The following is a 19,561-nucleotide window of genomic DNA, read 5'->3' as shown; positions in this document are numbered from 1 at the left end:
TTTTCCTCCTTATGCTAGTCAAGATTGGTTTTTCTGGACATAATTAAAAACTCTGACTGATACAGTACTCCTTCTATAGCCACATATGCATTTGGAAAATGAAAATATTTATTTCAGAAGTATAATCAGGCATGTCTGTAGATTTACGGCTGGTGAATAACGGCTCCTTGGTAGCATGGGTGTCTGACTGAGATACAAGAGTACTGGCACTGGACTGTGGTGGTGGTTACATAGCACCAGGAATGTACTTAACGCCAATGAGGGCTATGTATAACATAAAATGGTTTTATGTTATGTGTATTTTCTCACAATGAAAAGGGCTAAATTAATATGGTAATGGTGCAAATAGAAGTAAAATGAGAACTACATTGCAGACTCAGTAATAAGATTGAATGTAATGGCTGAAGCAGAGGAAAGGAATAAAGAAAATACTAAGGATTTGAATCTCTAGTCAAGAGAGAGACGGGAATCAAGAAATCGCTAAGGTTTTGAAGTTTGAAAGAATAGTTAGTACTTGAATGTGAAATGCCCCCCATGGGCTCTTGTGTTTGAACACTTGTCTCCAGCTGTTCCACTGTTTTGAAGGGTTGTAGAACCTTATGGATACAGGTAGGGTCATGGGGCAGGGCCCACCTAATATTCCAGCTCCACTCTGGCCCAAGCTATCTGCTTCCTGATCTGCTGAGCTCTGAGCAAGCCAGCCTGCAAGTTCTAGCCATCCACAGACAATGTGATTCTCCACCATGCCTTCCCCATGATGGAGCCAAAATAAACTTCTCCTCATGTGGCTTCTTGTCTGGTCAGTCATAAGAAAAGTAACTGATACAATACTGCCACTAGCAGGAATAGAAGTTCCAGGGGAAGCTGTGGTTTCGGGCAAGTCTGAAGGTTAGATGTTAAACGTATGGAGTATGAAATGCCAACTACTGACAAGTGACTCTGAAATTTAGGGCTCTTTCCTTCTCATCAAGAAGAGTTCCCAAATATATGGGATATTTCAGCAAACTTCTACTAGAAAAGGAAAGACTATATTTAACTATTTTGGGATACTGAGTATGGTATTATTATTTATTATGGCCACAAAGAATTAACATCTTTTTATCTGTCTCATGAGTTTTCCTTTGCTAAGCCAGGTGTTTCAGTGTATTCCTGTAACCCCAGCTGTGGAAAGGCTGAGGCTGGAGCACCACATGTTTGAGACAAGTCTGGGCTACATAGAAAAACCCTGTCTCAAAAAACACTCCACAGCTAGTAAGCAGAAATAGTTATGAAGGGGTCAGCATACTCTGTGGACTATAAATAATACACACTCACAAAACTGCTTGGTATCTTTTTGGAAGAGGGATATTGGTAGCTTCTTGTCTTGCTAATTTTACTTTCTAGACACTGGTAACTGAGCAAGTCTGAGATCACCATGTAATTTTCAACTACAGTATCACTGAAGTACCAAAACAGTATTTTCTAACAGATACCTGATTCTTTTTTTAATATTTTATTTTTATGTGTATGAGTGTATTGCCTGTATGTAAGTGCACTCGTGTCATACTGTGCCCGTGGAGGTCAGAAGAGGGTATCAGATCCTCTGGAACTGGAGTTACAGATGGTTGTTAGCCTCCATGTGGGTGCTGGGAACTGAACCCAGATCTTCTGCAAGAGCAGCCAGTGCTCTTAACCACTGACTCGTCTTTCCAAGCCCCCAGACACTTGATTCTTGACCAGTCCAAATTCAGCATAGTAGAAAAGACAAGACTCCATCTAACTTCATTGATGCCTCAGCTGGTAGACTCTAATTTTAGAGGACCCAAAAGGAAGTTGCTCTGGTATTTTGGGGAAGGAGAACTAGACTGATAGTATTTTGACTTTTAAAGATTTGCTTTTAATTTTCATTCCTCTACCTAATGCTCGTTTAACCCTCTGCACTCTTCTCCATTGTGAACCCGACTTTCCTTATCTCTTGCTTTTTTTTCTCTCTGTTCATAGCACTCTTCTTTCATCCAACCTGATCCTTTCTTTTTGCCCTTTCCCTTGCACATTTCTTTACTTCATTTACTATTTTCACTTTTTGCTCAAATGTTTAACTTCACAGTAAAATTATTTTGCCATTTTATTTCTAGTTGGCTTTAACCAGCTGAAATATGTGGGCATATCTTGCCCTATCTTGCCTGGTTTGGCAATGCTGCTGTTACAGCCACTTGTTTTCTTCTCTCTGAGTAGACTGGGTATTGTGCCCTCAAGAGTAGGATGCTAACTAAGATCCCCAAAGAAAACCAGAAGACATACCCAAGTCAGCAGATGCACAAATCATAACACAGAAATAACACATGAAGAAAACAATCAACATGACCCACCAAGAGATCACAACTCCGTAATTATTAAATCCAAGGCAATGAATTAGTTGAAATGCCAAATAATTTGTCTACTTGTAAAAATGATCAGTGATTTCAAAAGGAAACAAGCAGATGAATGAAGCAAGGAACTAGGAAAAGACGCTCAGGACGTGGATGAGAAAGTCAGCAATAAGTCATCTACTTGAGGCTAGCATTTTGATTGTTTCCCTCTAAGACCCAAGAAGAGAACAAAGGTCAGCAGTCAGATTTTATGTCTCCTATACATGAAACAGCTTTGGCCACCAGCCCAGGCATCAAACTAGGATCAACAAAGCCGAAGGACTGCCATCTGCTCTGTCCCTGACAGAAGAGCAATGCCACTGAGGAGGTGTCTGCCCAATGCCAAGAGGTTCACTTAGGACTGTGTTTTCTAGTTGTCTAAGGTACATCACTGGGATTTTGATAGGAATTGCATTCAAACTGTGGATCTCTTTCAGTTACAAATATAGCCAAATTTTCATATCAATATGCTGAGCCATGAATGGAAATGTGTCTATCTTCTAATATTTTCCTCAATTTCTTCAGTGTTTTGTAGTTTTCTTTAAAATATTTTATCTTTTATTTTATGCATATGAGTGTCTTGCTTGCATGTACATAAGTGGACCCATGTAGTGCAGTGCCTGTGGAGGTCAGAAGACAGAATCTGATCCCCTGGAACTGGAGTTACAAATGGTTGTTGGCTGCCATGTGGGTGCTGGAAACTGAACCTGGGTCCTCTGCAAGAGCAGTCAGAGCTCTTAACCAGAGCCACCTCTCCAGCCCAGTGTTTTGTAGTTTTATCTGTCAAAGTCTTTCATGTCCTTGGTTTGTTGCTAGATATTTTATTTTCTTGAGGCTATTTCCCACACATGTAAACTTCAGAGCTGATTATCCCCCCCTTAATGCATCCATTATGCATTTTATCACTTATAAAATATATTCAGTGTTGCCAGGCATGGTTGCCCATGTCTTTAATCCTAGCACTCAGAGGCAGAGGCAGAGGCAGGCAGATCTCTGTGAGATTGAGGTCAGCCTGAAAACACAAACAAGCAAACAAAAAATCCAGTTATACAATGTTCTCTCTCTGGAGGAAGACTGATTTCAGCAGTCATGAATCTCCTAGTCTCGAAGCCTCCTAGGCAGGAATTTAGAAAATTCCTGACTTAACAACAGTTGCTTTTCTTAGGACTGAGACACTGTGATACACATTTGTACTGCTGTAGCATCCATAAAACATGGTAGGGGGTGCTCAATATTTGCCTGTAAAACAGTACTTAGAGTACCAAAAAATTCCCAAGAGTTTTTGCTAGTTTCTGCATGTATTTTTCCCGTCATACAGACATCTTCACATTTGTCTGGTTGGCATGTGCAGTTCTGAATCATGCTCTTACAGCACTTAGAGGTTGTGAGGGCTAATTGTGATTGTCAACACAACAGGAAAGAGGGAAGCTCAAATGAGGAACTTCATTAGTCTGTGGGCATTTCTGTGGGACATTTTCTTGATTGCTGTGGTGGTTTGAATGAAAATGTCCCCCATAGGCTCCAAGTATTTGGACATTTTGTCCCCAGATGATAACACTGTTTTGGGAAGTTTTAGAAGGTGTGGCTATCCTGGAGGAAGCACGTCACTGGGGGTGGGCTTACAGAGTTCTTAAGCCTTGCCAGATCTCCAAGTGCTCTCTTGCTTCTTATGCCTGTGTGATGATGCAAGAGCTTCACTTCTGCTGCTCCTGCTCCAGCCACCTCCAGCCACCATGCCTCCCTGCCATGATGGACTGCAATTCCCCTGGAACCGTAAGCTCAAATAAACTCTTCTATAAATTGCTTGGGTCAGCATTTCTATCACAGCAACAGAAAAGTGACTAATACAGTTGCTATGAGAGATGTCATCCCTGGGCAGGCGGGCCTGTGCTGAATAAGAAAGGTAGCTGAATGCAAGCCCAGAAGCAAACCCGTAAGCAGAATTCCTCCATGATCTCTGCTTCAGCTCCTGCCTCTGGGTTCCTGCCTTGAGTTCCTGCCCTGACTTCCCTCAGTAATGAATTGTGACCTGGAAGTGTAAGAGGAAATAAACCCTTTCCTCCTCAAGTTGGTTTTGGGCAGTGTTTTATCACAAGTAACAGAAAGCAAACTAGAACAGAGGTGCTTTAAATACTTGTGGTTACTGAATCTGTAGTAGTGAAGGTAATGCTCATGATTTATTTTCATCATTAATTTCTTTTTTCATTATTTGCAAGATTGTATCTTGAATGTCCTGCAAAGGCCCATGTATTGAAGGCTTCGTTTCCAGTCTGTGAAACTCTTGGGAGATAATGGAACCTTGGGAGATGGTTCTTGTGCTGGTTAGTTTTCATCAACTTGACACAAACTAGTGTCACCTAGAAAGAAGACACCTCAGCTAAGGAATTTCCTCCATCAGACTGGCCTGTGGGCTTGTCTGTTAGGCATTTTAATTAACTAATGTAGGAGGGCTCAGCCAACTGTGGGCTGTACTATCCCTGGGTAGGTGAGCCCAGGCTGTCCAAGAAAAGTAGCCAAGGGGCTGGAGAGATGGTTCAGTGGTTAAGAGCACTGGCTGCTCCTGCAGAAAGTTCAATTCCCAGCACCCACACAGCAACTAACGACCATCTGTAACTCTGTATCTGCACCCTCTTCTGAACTCCACAACACAGGTGCATTTATATACATGCAGGCAATGCACTCATACACATTAAATTAAAATAATAATAATAATAATAATAAAGAAAAATCGCAAGAGGAACAAGCCAGTAAGCATCGTGCTTCCATAGGTGTCTGCTTCAGGTTCCTGCCTTGAGTTCCTGTTGTGACTTCCCTCAATGTCAAACTATAAGCTAGAAGTGTAAGCTAAATAAACCTTTTCCTCCCCAAGTTGGGGTTGGTCAGTGTTTTATCACAGCAACAAAAGGCAAACTAGAACAGTTCCTTTTGGTGGTAGAACTTTTCTTAGTGGAAGGAAATTAGGTCATTAGGGAATGCCCTTGAAAGGTGTATTATAGCCTTGGCCATCTCCTCTATCACACATTCCTACTGTAATATACTCTGCCACCACAGGCCAAAGCAACATGACCAACAAACTATGGGCTGAAACTTCTGAAGCTCTAAAACAAAACAAACCTTCCTCCTTGTAATTTTATTACCTCAGGTTTTTTGGGTTGGTTTGTTGTTGTTGTTGTTGTTGTTGTTGTTTGGTCTTTTTGAAGCAGGGTCTCCCTGTAGCCCCAGATGGCCTGGAACTCGCTATGTAGACCAGGCTGGCCTTGAACTCACAAAGATCCACCTGCCTCTGCCTCCCAAGTGCTGGGACCAAAGGCGTGTGCCACCATGCCCGGCCTTACCTCAGGTATTTTGTCACAGTAATGATGAACTAACATTATTGACCTGGGTATTTGTTTGCATTACATGTCCTAGGTAATATAAACATCCATGTGCTTCGTTAAAATCCTAAGTGCTCAGTTAATACCTATAAAATAATTAAATGAACACATTATATATTATAGCAGTTCGGCAAGTGTCCAGAGGTCTTGGCAACACTTTCAAGAAACCAACAAAGTCAAAGTTAATTTCATAATAATATTAAGATGCTATTTGTCATTAAAACATAAAGTCAGGCTATAGAATTGACTCAGCAGTGAATAGTACTGGCTGCTCTTTCAGAGGACCCAGGTTCACTTCCCAGCACCCATATGATGGCTAACAACAGTAACTCCAGTTCTGGGGGTGGGGAGGGATCCAGTGCCCTCTTATGACCTCTTCAGACATTGCACAACACAAGTGCACTTACAAGTGCAGGCATTACACTCATACACATAAAATTAAAAAAAATTAAATCTTTATTTATTCATTGATTTATTTATTTGGTCTTTTTGAGGGAGGGTCTCTCTGCAGTCCCAGCTGGCCTGGGACACGCTATGTTGGCCTTGAACTCACAGACATCCACCTGCCTCTGCCTCCCAAGTGCTAGGACTAAAGGCATGAGCCATTACACCTGACTAAAAATAATAAAATCTCAAAAAAAAAAAAAAACCCAAAACATCAGGTCTCAGGGCTGGAGAGATAGTTCAGTGGTTAAGAGCACTGGCTGCTCTTGCAGAGGACTCAGGTTTGGTTCCCAGCACCCACATAGTGGCTAACAACTGCTTTTGACTCCAGTTCCAGGGGCTCTAACACTCTCTTTTGACCTCTGCAGTCACTGCAAAACACCTGTGCACTTTTACACATGCAGCAATACATTCATACACACAAAATTAAAATAATAGAAATATTTAAAATTGCAACAAATCACAGGGCATGGTGGCCCTCACCTTTAATCCCAGGACTTGGGAGGTAGAGGCAGGCAGATCTCTGTGAGATCAAGGCTAGCCTGGCCTACATAGTGAGTTCCAGGCTAGCTACAGAGAAATCCTGTCTCAAACAAACAAACAAATTATAACAAATCAAATCCAGAAGTAGATAGAACCCATCTGACTTTCATTAGAGCTTTATGAAATGTAAAACAGTATGACTCTTTTCACCAAATTATTTTGTTTTTAGAAAATATAATTTTTTGAGGAAAAAAAACTGGATGGGAGAAAAAAGTGGATGGGAGAAAAAAATATAATATTTGATCTCTACATCCATCTTTCATGTGTGCACATTGGTGCTTATTACACTGTGCCTTTGCCTTCTGCCATGGATAAAGTCACAAGAAGGCTCTCACCAGATGCAGGCCCCTCAACCTTGGACTTCCCAGAGACGCCCAGAATCTCTGTTAAATACATATGTATATATGCTTGTGCTAATACATAGTGGGCTTATCAGTAAGTTCCAGTAACATGCTTTCCTACTTTGCCTCTTTCTGAGACTGAACAGCTGTCTTAGGTTTTTGTGTTGCTGTGGTAAAATACCATGACCAAAAGCAACTTAAGGAAGAGTTCATTTTGGCTAATGGTTCCAAGGGACAGAGTCCATAATGGTGGGGGAGGGACATGGCAGGAGATGAGTATGGACGCAGGAAGCTGAGGATAACATCTTCAACTGCAAGCTCAAAGTAGAGAGTGAACTGGGGGGCGGGGGTAAGTTGAACCCATAAACTCTCAAAGCCCACCCCCAGCGATACACATCAAGGCTCCACCTCCTAAAGGTTCCATGACGTCCTCAAACAGTGCCACCAACAGGGGACTGATGTTCAAATACCTGAGCCTATGGGGGGACATTTCTCATTCAAACTTCCACATCAGCTGTCTACTAGATCCCCTCGGCATTCCTGGTCAGTTCTTTAATCCTACCTACACTTCTGTAAGGAAAACCTTCATTGAAATCTTTTCCAAAAACCATAGCATAGCTTCTGTTTTCTCGAATGTCCCTGTGTGATGTACACTCTTGCTGATCTTGGTCAGGAAGATTGCTTCTTCTTCAAGGACAGTTTACGCCCCTAAAGCTGAGATGACCAATGTTCTGATTTGCTGACTTTTGTCATCGATCTTACTTGTGAACAGAGGCTGATGTCAAAGAGAACACGGAATTACACTGTGAAACTTACTATGGAATCTCACTAAGCTTTTTAAAACAAGTATACTCCATAAAGTAGTCCTAATGGTTAAATTTAACAAATAAAACCTAAAGCATAGCACAAAAGAGGGCATGCAACAAGTACAGATTTTATTATAAACTGTTAAATAACACTAAACATTTACATAGGTAGCTAATATGAAAACCAGCCATACTTTATACTCTGTATTAAGAACCATTCATGCCATGAGATTCCCTGGGATCTTTCAATACATCTTAGTCCACAGTCTTCCTGCCCTTCGGTGCTTTCATGCCATACGCCTCCCCACCGTGCCGCCTCTAGAAAAAGAGGAGAGAGAGAGAGAGAGAGAGAGAGAGAGAGAGAGAGAGAGAGAGAGAGAGAGAGAAGGGGAAAGGGAGAAAGGAAACTAGCTCTCATCATGAATCCACTACCTACCTCAGGTTTTATTTTCTCTCATCTCAGCTATTACATTTATTTCATCAGCCATAATCTTTCTCCCCTTTCCTTGATTTCTTGGTTAATAACAATAATGCTCTCTGAATAGCATGATGATTTAAAACCCTCAGTCACTATGCTACATCAGAATATTACTGAAACTTAATGGAAAAGAGTATATTTGGAAACTTCCTGGTGTTTAAGATGTTATGACTCAGAAAAATGCTGGCATGGTAAGATTATGACACATTTCTTGCTTTCCGCTTTTTGTTTTGGTTTTTTTGTCTATAGCCCAGGCTGCCCACAAATTCACAGTGGGCTTCCTGCCTCAGTTTCCCCCGTGCCAGTATTACAAGTATGTGCTACCAAGCCTGGCTTTCTTGTTTTGCTTTTTGAGACCGAGGTCTCACTCTGTTAAGTAGCTGGCCTGGATCTCACTATAAAGACAAACTGCCCTCAAACTTGTAGCAACCCCCTGCTTCGGCATTCTGAGTTCTGGGATTACAGATGTGAGCCACCACACCCAGTTCTGACATATTTCCTTGTCTCCTCTCTTCAAAGGAGGAACCAGGAATCTAAAACTTACTCTTGATGTTTCCCTGAAATGAGAAATTTATAAGAAATTAATTTTTTTTACTGCTTTTTTTAGACACTCTGCAGCCCAGGTTGACCTCAAATTCACAGTGGTCCTCCTGCCTCAGCCTCCCCAGTGCTGATATTACAGGCATGTGCCACCTCAGCCGGCGTTAGTTTGGACTGGAGCCCAGGTATACAGATTTGGACTGTTGTTTCAGTTGATGATATCTATACTTCTCACCTTGATCGACGCATCCACATATTACTGTGTAACATAATGAGGACCTATGAGCTCTCCACTCAAATCAAGGACATTAACAACAACTGCAAATATATCAAGCTAACTCTTTGCTGTTCTATTCCCTCAGATCTTCTAACTCTGACATAAACACTACTACTCTGTGTTCTGTTCTGAATATTTGTGGTAAAACACACCTAACTTAAAATTCACTCTCCACACTTTTTAGGTACAGCTTGGTGTCAGAGTACATCACTCATGGTGTTCCAACAACTACTCCCTTTGTAGAAATAGTTTTAGCATTTAAATATACATGCCTACAAAGGATATGATTTGATTTTCAGCTTGTTGAACTTTACCAAAAAGGCAATCAGGCAATACTTAATCCATGCAGCACAGAAAGAAAAAATAATCATTGTGCACTAAAATACATGCACACAATAGCTGTTCTCAGCCCTCCCAAACACAACTGCAAGTGTCCACAACTCCTCTGTCAGCACGTACTTTGCCCTAGGCTGCCGATGAATGAAGATGCCCATGTGTCATCAGAAGCATGTAAGCAGCATTGCCCAGTTGAGGAAGCTCTTAAGAGTACCAAGTTCAAACTGCAAAGGGGAAGCTTTGTTCCCTCCCACTTCCCAAGGATCATCCTGAAGTGCAGAGGGGATTCCCATCTGCAGAAACCACTGAAGCCCTGCTGCTCATTTTACTTAGGAAGCTTCTTCTAAGCACACGAAGTTCTCGGAAAGCATTTTTCCTAGGCCTGTATTCACAAGCATTTCAGGACAGACTATTTGTTGTTCTTTTATTTTTTGGTCTGGTGCCATAGCCAAAGGATCAGGAGATAAATCAGCGGAAGTGGAAACTGAAACTGAGATGGGATGGTTCCTTACCTCTCACTTCCTTTTAAAATGAGACCCAGATCAGTAAATACTGGGAAAGTAAATTTACCAAAAGCCTTCAAACATTAGGAGAAGAATAAATTTTCAGAGTTACCTATTTTTTTGGTCCCACTCAAATAACCCATGCAAGGTTGGCTGTGACAGAAGTAACAGTGGGTTTGCTCAAGTTTGAACGTTTCCTGAATGACTGCTCATATAGGTATAACATTTATGAGGTTTATGCCTTCAGCAGACTCCCATGCAAACAAGAGAAGGAATCTTTGTTTTGCTTCTGTTCTCACCAGGCAACATACTGAATCCTAATCCATCTTCCCAGTCACTCTGATCCTGGAAAAGGGGAGTGACCTGGATATTACAGCCAACCATCCTCACCAGAGATGAATAAACAGTCTTTTTAACTGGGATCTTCATCTTCACTAGACTTAGTTAGCATAATTAACTGTCTAAGAACATGCTGATTGTGGCTACTGACTGGGGTAAATGAATGTTCTCAACCAGTAAGGCTAAAATAAAGTCCCGATCACAACAAGGTATTACTTCCCCATCCCATTCTAACCTTCCTACACAGCTGAAATTGGCCTTAAACTCCCGATCCTTCTGCCTGTACCTCCCAATCCCTGGGATGATATGTAGTCACCACCACACCTGGCCTGGAAATTAAAGTCTCAAGTTACACTCAGTTCCTAAGACTATGGAAAGTAATACCCATGTCCAAATGTGGAAATCTGATGAGTCGATGTAAACCTTTTTTGAAGGTTAGTTGGCTTCCCTCTATGTTGCTGTTTGGTGACATTTCTGTACTTGCAAAGGTTACCCTTTCAGCCTCTTTTCTAAGTACAATTCATCCTTAAGGTTCTACGAGGCCTAACTTTTTTCGTGAAATCTCTTCCAAGCAAGCACTTCTTACCTTAATGGGTACACTCTCCTAGGAACTTCCATAGTATAATTTTTTTATTTCACTCACTTGACATGAATCTTATAGTTTCTTTCACTATTATTGTTTCATGCTTTTTGGTCTTCCAAATTAGAATGCAATTCCATCAAGGACAGACACTAGATCTTATCCCTGCCAGTATACCCTGAGAATAACTTAGTTCTCTACACAAGTACAGGGACAATATTAAGTCCAACTCCTCTTGTTCTTCTTCTAAAATCCATCCATGTATGTAATATGCACTGAGGAAATTTGCATTCCCTCATTTATTCAATGCGTAATTACAGACACTGAGATAAGTAATTAAGGATCCTCTAATGGCAGAATGTTTTGTTTATGCCACGGTCTTTGGAAAGAAGATTCTGGCCTACAAAGTAACTGAGAATTATCTATGCTGATTTCACCTACTCCCACCTAGATTAACTTCTGGGGAAAGTATACTTTTTGAGAAAGAGCCTCATGTAGCACAGACTGGCCTTGAATTCACTACATACATGAATTCTGAAATTCCAGAATTTCATCTATCTAGCTGGAAATGGGATGTGTACCTGTATTCCCAGCACTGAGGAGGCAAAGGCAGGAAGATCATGAGTTAGAGGCCAGTTATGCTGTATAGTGAGAACTTGACTCAAGAAAGAGATGAAGGGAAAAGAGGAGAGAAGGGAGGGAAAAGGAGGAGAGGGAGAGAAAAGCAGAGCAGACAGCTCAGCGAGACAGGCCTAGGCAAAGAAGGATGGGAGGGAGAAAGGGCAAGGAAGGGAAAGGGAATGGGAAAAGGAAGGAAGGGAGGGGAAGGGAAAAAGGAGAAAATATTTAATACGAAAGAAGGCAGTGCTAGAGGAAAGAGAAGCAAAATGATGAGACAGAAAATAGCAAAATGGCAAACATTAAGTACTACTTTATCATTATGTTAAATATAAATGGACTAAACACTATAAATAGAAAGACAGAGTTTGGTGGAATGGATTTATAATACTTGCTTGAACTATATTTATAAGAGGCATGGCTCCCATTCAAAGACACAACTGGTTGAAAGTAAAGAATACAGATGCATCATGCTAAGAATAAAAAGGACAGTCAGAGGGGGCTGAGGACAAGACTCCATTGGTAAAGTGCTTGCCACACAAACATGAGGACCTGAGTTCAACTCCCAGCACTCATGGAAAAAGCCAGGTATAGTGGTATGAGTTTGTAACCCAACACTGGAGAGGCACAGACAGGCAGATCCCTTGGGCTCCTGGCCAGCCAGCCTACCCTAACATGCAAGCTCCAGATCCTAGTTAGAGATCCTGTCTCAAAAACAAGGACGTTACCTGAGAAGGAATGACATCCAAGGTTGTCCTCTGACCACCATATGCATTCCATACACACATGCACATATACATATAACACATACAAAATAAATGAGTGAATGATGGATAAATAAAGAACCAGAGAAGCTACAATAAAAAAAAAGACTTTAAGACCATTTTCTAGAGACAAAGAAAGACACTTTATGATTCAGGAAATCACAAGAGTTAAAATATCAGAAGCACTTAGGAAGGCATCTATATTGCTATTAAAAGAACAGTTCATGTACTAGGTGGTAGGCTGCATCACAATGATGCTCAGTATCTCCTTCCCAGCCACTGGCTGTCAGAAACTCATCAAAGTGGATAATGAACACAATGGTTCAGCAGTTGAGAACACTGACTGTTCTTGCAGAAGACCCGGGTTCAAATCCCAGCACCCACATGGTAGCTAACAACTGTCCATAACTCCAGTTCCAGGGGATCCGACAGCATCTTCTTCTGTCCTCTGCAGGCATTGCACAACATGGGTGTACTTACCTACATGCAGGTAATACACACATACATGTAAACAAAAATAAATTTTTAAAAACCCAAAACTTCAGCCAGACATGGTGGTGCACACCTGTAGTCCCAGCACTTGGGAGGCAGAGGCAGGTGGATCTCTGTGAGTTCCAGGACAGCTGGGGCTACAGTGAGACCCTGTCTCAAAAAGACCGAAAAAAAAACCTTCCTACTTCCTATGAGAAGCACCTGGCCACAGAAGTGGTTGCTGATGCCCTAGGTGAGGAATGGAAGGGTTATGTGGTCCAGATCAGTAGTGGAAATGGCAAACAAGCCTTTCCCATGAAGCGGGGTGTGCCTGCTGCTGAGTAAGGGGCATTCTTGTTATAGACCAAAGTGGACTGGAGAGAGAAAGCACAAATCTGTTTGGATGCATTGTGGATGCCAATCTGAGTGTTCTCAACTTGGTTATTGCAAAAAAAGGAGAGAAGGATATTCCTGGACTGACTGATACCACTGTACCACAGCAATTGGGGCCCCAAAGAGCTAGCAGAATCCACAAACTTTTCAGTCTCTCTAAAGATGATGTCCGCCAATATGTTGTTAGAGAGCCCTTGAACAAAGGAGGTAAGAAGCCCAGAACTAAAGCACCCAGGACTCAGTTCTTACACCGCGTGTCCTGCAACACAAATGCAGACACTGCTCTGAAGAAACAGCATACCAAGAAGAATAAGGAGGAGGCTGCAGAATATGCTAAACTGTTGGCCAAGAGAATGAAGGAAGCCAAAGAAAATGGCGGAACAGCTTGCCAAGAGACGCAGGCTGTTTTCACTGAGAGCTTCTACTTCCAAGTATGAGTCTAGTCAAAAATAATCTTTAGGCAGGGTGTGGTGGCGCAGGCCTTTAATCCCAGCACTTGGGAGGCAGAGGCAGGTGGATCTCTGTGAGTTTGAGGCCAGCCCGGTCTACATAGTGAGTTCCAGGACAGCTGGGGCTACAGGGAGACCCTGTCTCAAAAAGACCAAAAAGAAAAAAAATTTTTTAAAGTAACAAATAAATATAATCAAACCTTGAAAAAAAAAAACAGTTCAGAAGCTGAAGAAATGTCTTAGTGATACAGCATTTAGCCATGCAAGTTTGGATCTCTAGCACCCACATAAAAACTGGGCAGGTATGGTGATCCTCTTGTAATCCCAGTACTCAGAGGTGAAGAGAGGGGATCCCTGGGGGAAGCTGGTTAGCTAGACTAGCCAAATCAGCAAGCTCCAGATAGAGAAACCCTGGCCTACTAAATAAATAGGAAAGTGACCAACAAAAACATTTGATGCCAAGCTGGTTTCCACATGCACCCACACACAGGTGTAACCACATACACATGAATTCACACACACACACACACACACACACACACACACACACCACAGAACAGGCTAGGGAGATGGTTCGGTTGGTAAAGCACTTTCCTCACAAGTGTGAGGACCTGAGTTCCAGAGCTTCAGAATCTGCATAAAAATCTGGACATGTAATCCCAGCCATGGCAAGATGGGAGGCAGAGACAGGCAGATCCCTGGAAGGTCAAGAACAAGCTAACCTGGCCTACATAGTGAAACAACAAAAGGTGGAGGGTATCTGAGGACCAAATCCAGAGGTTGTCCCCTGACCTTTACATACACTACATGCATGCATGTACCTGAACACATGTACACACACACACACACACACACACACACACACACACACACACACCAGTTCAGAAGGCTAATAGGTTCCAGAAATTGTCTATCTGCAGAAATAGCATGATCCTGAATGATATGTAAGACGTGGGGGCTGGAGAAATGGCTCAACAGTTAAGAGCACTGGCTGGGTTCAATTCCCAGCACCCACATGGCAACTAACGACCATCCAGTTCCAGAGGATCCAATGCACTCTTCTGATCTCAGTGGGCACTACAAGCACATACTGTACTTACATACATGTAGGCAATACACTCATACACATAAAATTTAAAAAAACAAAAATATTTTTAAAAAATCAAAACAAGGGACTAGAGAGATAGCTCAGCAGTTAAGAGAACTGGCTGTAATCTTGCAGAAGACCCAGGTTCAAATCCCAGCACCCATATGGTGGCTAACAACTGTCCATAACTCCAGTTCCAGGGGATCTGACACCCTCTTCTGACCTCCACAGGCATTGCAGGACACAGGTGCACTTACACACATGCAGGCAATACACCCATACACATAAAATAAAATAAATAAATAATAAAAATCAAAATAAATTCACGTATTTTAACAAAATTGGAACACAAATTTTAGCATGTAGGAAGAGATGGGTTTTCCCCTAGTTACAGAAATAACAGAGTATGTACAAAATACTTGCTATAATCTATACCAAAATCCAACCCAGTATGGTATGTTTTAGCCAAGAAAACCACTTAAAATGCACCAAGTGACCAAGTACACACCTGTGTGATGTTCACTGAATTAACACACACACATACAACATGTGTATTACATAGTAGTTTTCATTTTAGCATGAAATGCAGTGTGATAGCAACCCAACTTAAACTTTTATAGGTGTTTATTTCCTGAAGCACAAAATAATCTCAACAATGACTTCCACCGTGTAAACAGACATGATGGAAATCAGGAATCCAAATCAAGAACATTCCCTTTGGAGCGGCCACATAACAAAGTGTCTAAGAACATGGACAATAGAGCTAGAGTTCCTATATTCTTAAAAGAATTGAATGAATAAAAATTCATAAAACAGCTCAATCAATGCCTGACAGATACATAATGCTATAGAATGTTTAACAAAAATCTATTAAGTAAGAAATATTTCCCCTTAATAAAAGACTGTTAGCCGAGGGCTAGAGAGGGGCTCAGCAGTTGAGAGCACTGGCTGGTCTTGCTGAAATGAATGAAACCTGGGTTTCATTCCCAGTGCCCACATAGCAGCTAATAACCATCGCTAACTCCAGTTCCAAGGGATCCAACACCCTCCTCTGGCCTTCAGGGGAACTGCATGCATGGGTGCACTTATATACATGCAGCAAAACACTCATACACACACAAAATATTTTTAAATGTTCTATTTATTATAATTTTTATGTGTATGCGTGTATTGCCTGCATGTAGGTAAGTGCACCCATGTTGTGCAATGCCTGCGGAGGACAGAAGAGGCTGTCGGATCCCCTGGAACCGGAGTTACAGACAGTTGTTAGCTGCCATGTGGGTGCTGGGATTCGAACCCAGGTCTTCTGCAAGAACATTCAGTGTTCTTAACCACTGAGCCATCTCTCCAGCCCCACAAAAAATATTTTTTAAAGTAACTACCACATTTAATAATAAGTATTGAGAAAACGCATGGTAGGTAGAGTGAATGGATGGATGGCAACCTTTTGTACCTGATACAGTCATTGAACCTCTAATATTCTTCCATCTAAGAAAAGAAAATATCACCCTTGTCATAGGGTTCTTGTAGGGCAGGGGAGAATGGCGAAGCATATCTCTGAAGCTTATAGAGAAAATAATATAAAATATTCCTATTGATGTCTTACTGTTACAAATTAAAATATATGCAAAACACAATCTAAAGCATAGTCATTCAAAAACTGTGGTTGGGACTTAAACATTAACTTGATATTTTACAGAAGGTGAAAGGTAAGAATTACAGTTCCATTTAAAAGTTATTCTATAACACACTGCAATTATGTTTTTCAAGAAATAGTTCAGTGTTTTGGAAAGTGAAACCGAACTCATTCATTGAAAAAGTAAGAGGCAGGCAGAGGGAAATTCCGTAACTCAGAAGTTGTAATAAATACAAACACTGCCCTTGATTTTGCAACAGGGACTTCCCTCAAAGACTTGCTGAGTCAACTGTTTATCCAATCAGAGTCAGGGAGGGAAACTGCCTTTGCAGATAAATACTGCACAGTAATCCAAGATTTTATGAGACACTCAACAACTGCTTAGATACCCTCTGAGCCTTCCGTCAAGGAATCTCCAGCCTCAGCACCATGAAGCAAAGCACTGTTCTTATTTTCTGCCTTATCCTCCTGACTCTGAGTGGGACTCAAGGTAAGAAAGAGCAAGGACTACTTAACAAAATCAGAAAGAGGCTGGGCATAAATTCTAAAAATAACATATTTTAAAGATTCAATGTGCGGGGCATGGTGGCAGGCCCTTAGTCCAGCACTCAGGAAGCAGAGGCAGAGGCAGACAGATCTCTGTGAGTTCAAGCCCAGCCTGGTCTACATACCAAGTTCCAGGCAGGGCTACAAGGAGACCCTGTCTTAAAAAAAAAAAAAAAAAAAAAAAAAAAAAAAAAAGATTCAATGTGTGCCTATAAAGGAGAGAGAAACAAGCAGCAATTCCTTCTGCTCAGAGTTTCCATACGGTAGTTGAAGTCAGAGAAACAGGCAAAGTAAAAGAAAGGGAAAGAGGAAAGAAGGGAAAAGAGAAAGAGTGAGGGGATGAGAGAGAATAATTCACAGATACTCCCTTACCTAAGCTTACTTAATATGAACTGTGCCTGAAGGCATGGTTTTAGAATCAACAAGTTGCAGCTCCCTTTTTCAAGATAATCAACTATTTGATCATTCAGACCTCTGATACAATGGGAAACATCTCTCCTGAGACACACTAGTAACATGTGACAATATGGGAAGAGGTTCTGCTAAATATTGCCTAATTTATATTAAATGTCTAAAATGAAACATTATGCTAATCTCTCTCTCTCTCTCTCTCTCTCTCTCTCTCTCTCTCTCTCCCCTGCAGGAGTCCCTCTGTCTCGAGCAGTACGTTGCATCTGCATCGAAATCAGCTCTCGACCATTTAATCCAAAGGCCTTAGAAAAACTTGAAATTATTCGTCCAAGTCAATCTTGTCCACGGGTTGAGATCATGTGAGTAAAATTCTACCTGCTGATAACTTCCTGGATGTAATCATATATTAAATGTGTGATGATACTCAGAAAAGATCAGTAAATAGTCTAAGATGACTCTTTAACATAAAGCAAAAAGTATTCTCTACAGTGAAACTTGAATGTCTGACTTTAGAACTGTACATTCCATCTGTTTTGTTGGCCTGGAGTTGTTTTAAATATTTCACTGTTTATATTTCTATAGTGCCCAAATGAAAAAGAGTAAAGAAAAGAGATGTCTGAATCCAGAATCTGAGACCATCAAGAAGTTATTGAAAGCAGTCAGCAAAAAAAGGTAGGCTTGCCGTTGTTTGCAGAACTGCTTTGCTCTTTAGGAATTGGCAATCTTGGGAAGAAATATCTGCACTGGGCTTTTTGCTGTGGGATCTGGGCTTAAAACTTGTCACCACCATGCCCTTTTCTACCTCCATTTATATATATATGGGGTGACTTCTTGTGTCATAAATATCTAAAATCATCCTGATATCTGTCTAGAAGTAACAGGCAATCATTTTAACCTTGTGACAGAGTTATAGCTATTAAGGCAAAGCTGCCAAATTTCCCCCCTTTCCTCACTAAAAAAATGTGGCAAGTATAGCAGCACTAAAGTGCACCAAGCTTTTTTCCCTGAGGTGCTTTGGGTTCCTGGACTGAAGCCAGAGTTTATTCCACTCACTACACTTTTCTCCTCTTACAGGTCTAAAAGAACTCCTTAAAACCAGAGAGAAGTAAATCACTGCAGTGCTAAGAAGGATGGACCACAGAGGCTGCCCCTCTCCATCACTTCCCTATACAGAGTGTATATCAAACCCTATTGTCCTTGGATTGCAGTTCTCCTGAAAAGTGACCAACCACGGTCACCACCGTTAGCTGCTACTATGCCTGCAGGCTAGTGGGTGGTTCATCAACCTGAGATAACAGTATCTCCAGTAACAGAGTTCTAACTCTATTACTAAGAGCTAGCCCCAGAACTAGCTCAGATAGTGGATGATAACTCTCCCTGGCACTAAACTGTAAGCTATGCTGAGGTGCTACATTCTTAGCCAAGTCTCAGTCCTGCTCCTGACACTCTCTCCTCACCTTCCTGTCTTTTCACTTTTGAGTTGACCGCAGTTCTTTTAATTTCAAATGCAGTCAAAGTAATAGTACCTTCTGTTCTTCTAAGAACAATCTCTATTTCATGAGCTTCCATGAAATATCATGCCCTCTTCCCAAGGGATGATAGTTATGATTCTAAACACCTACAGGAAACTGAAAGTATCTGGAAGTGTGTGTATAAATGTTATTTAAGGAAAGACTGGACAAAGAATTCCTGGATGTTTTTATATTATTTTTGTTGTATGTGGAATAATTTTTGCAATTAAGTACATGTCAATGAATAACTGGAGAAGTTTTTATATACAGATGTTTTGAATGTTACATAAGACAAATATGTTGGGTGATTTTCAACGTAAAAGTGACGTGCTGTGCTAAAAATATTAAAACAATTGAGACCCAAAAGACAATAAAGCAATGATAACCAATATGAAGTTCCCTGTGGGTCATGTGACTGAGACATTTATTTAGAGGCTTATACTAGAGAATCAATGGCCTGGAAAAGAAGTTGGGATGGGGGGAGGGGGTAAATGGGTTCGAGAATTACCATACTCCTTTCAAGTTTATGCTCCTGAAAGGTCTATCATGCCAGAGCCCCCCCATGACTGACATGGTGTAAGAGAACTTGGCATGAGCATCAGACCCTCTCCTGGTTAGTTTTTATTATCAACTTAACACAACCAAGGGTCACCTGGGAAGAGGGGGTCTCAACTGAGGGATTTCCCAGACCAGACTGGCCTGTGGCCATGTCTGCAGAAAACTATCT

At 41.3% G+C, this 19,561-nt stretch overlaps 1 protein-coding gene and 1 pseudogene across 1 annotated transcript; both read left to right on the top strand.

Moving 5' to 3' along the window:
* The first annotated feature begins 12,581 nt into the window (after positions 1-12,581).
* LOC103742447 lies at positions 12,582-13,647 on the top strand (annotated as a pseudogene).
* A 3,099-nt stretch (positions 13,648-16,746) lies between these two features.
* Positions 16,747-19,214, top strand: Cxcl10 (C-X-C motif chemokine ligand 10). Its single transcript, XM_008843496.3, has 4 exons — positions 16,747-16,856; positions 17,556-17,682; positions 17,906-17,995; positions 18,398-19,214. Exons 1-4 carry the CDS (start codon positions 16,796-16,798, stop codon positions 18,414-18,416), a joined length of 297 nt encoding a protein of 98 aa, XP_008841718.1. The 5' UTR covers positions 16,747-16,795; the 3' UTR covers positions 18,417-19,214.
* The last annotated feature ends 347 nt before the right edge of the window (positions 19,215-19,561 follow it).

This window comes from Nannospalax galili, unplaced genomic scaffold (genome assembly GCF_000622305.1).
Source record: "Nannospalax galili isolate Female #2095 unplaced genomic scaffold, S.galili_v1.0 scaffold800, whole genome shotgun sequence".
In the NCBI taxonomy this organism is placed as follows: Eukaryota; Metazoa; Chordata; class Mammalia; order Rodentia; family Spalacidae; genus Nannospalax; species Nannospalax galili.
This window is presented reverse-complemented; position numbering and strand designations above follow the sequence as displayed.

Coding starts and splice junctions, on each gene's coding strand:
- Cxcl10 (XM_008843496.3), top strand. CDS start 16,796: ATGAAGCAAAGCACTGTTCTTATTTTCTGCCTTATCCTCCTGACTCTG. Junction 16,857..17,555: donor GACTCTGAGTGGGACTCAAG/GTAAGAAAGAGC, acceptor TCTCCCCTGCAG/GAGTCCCTCTGTCTCGAGCA. Junction 17,683..17,905: donor TGTCCACGGGTTGAGATCAT/GTGAGTAAAATT, acceptor ATATTTCTATAG/TGCCCAAATGAAAAAGAGTA.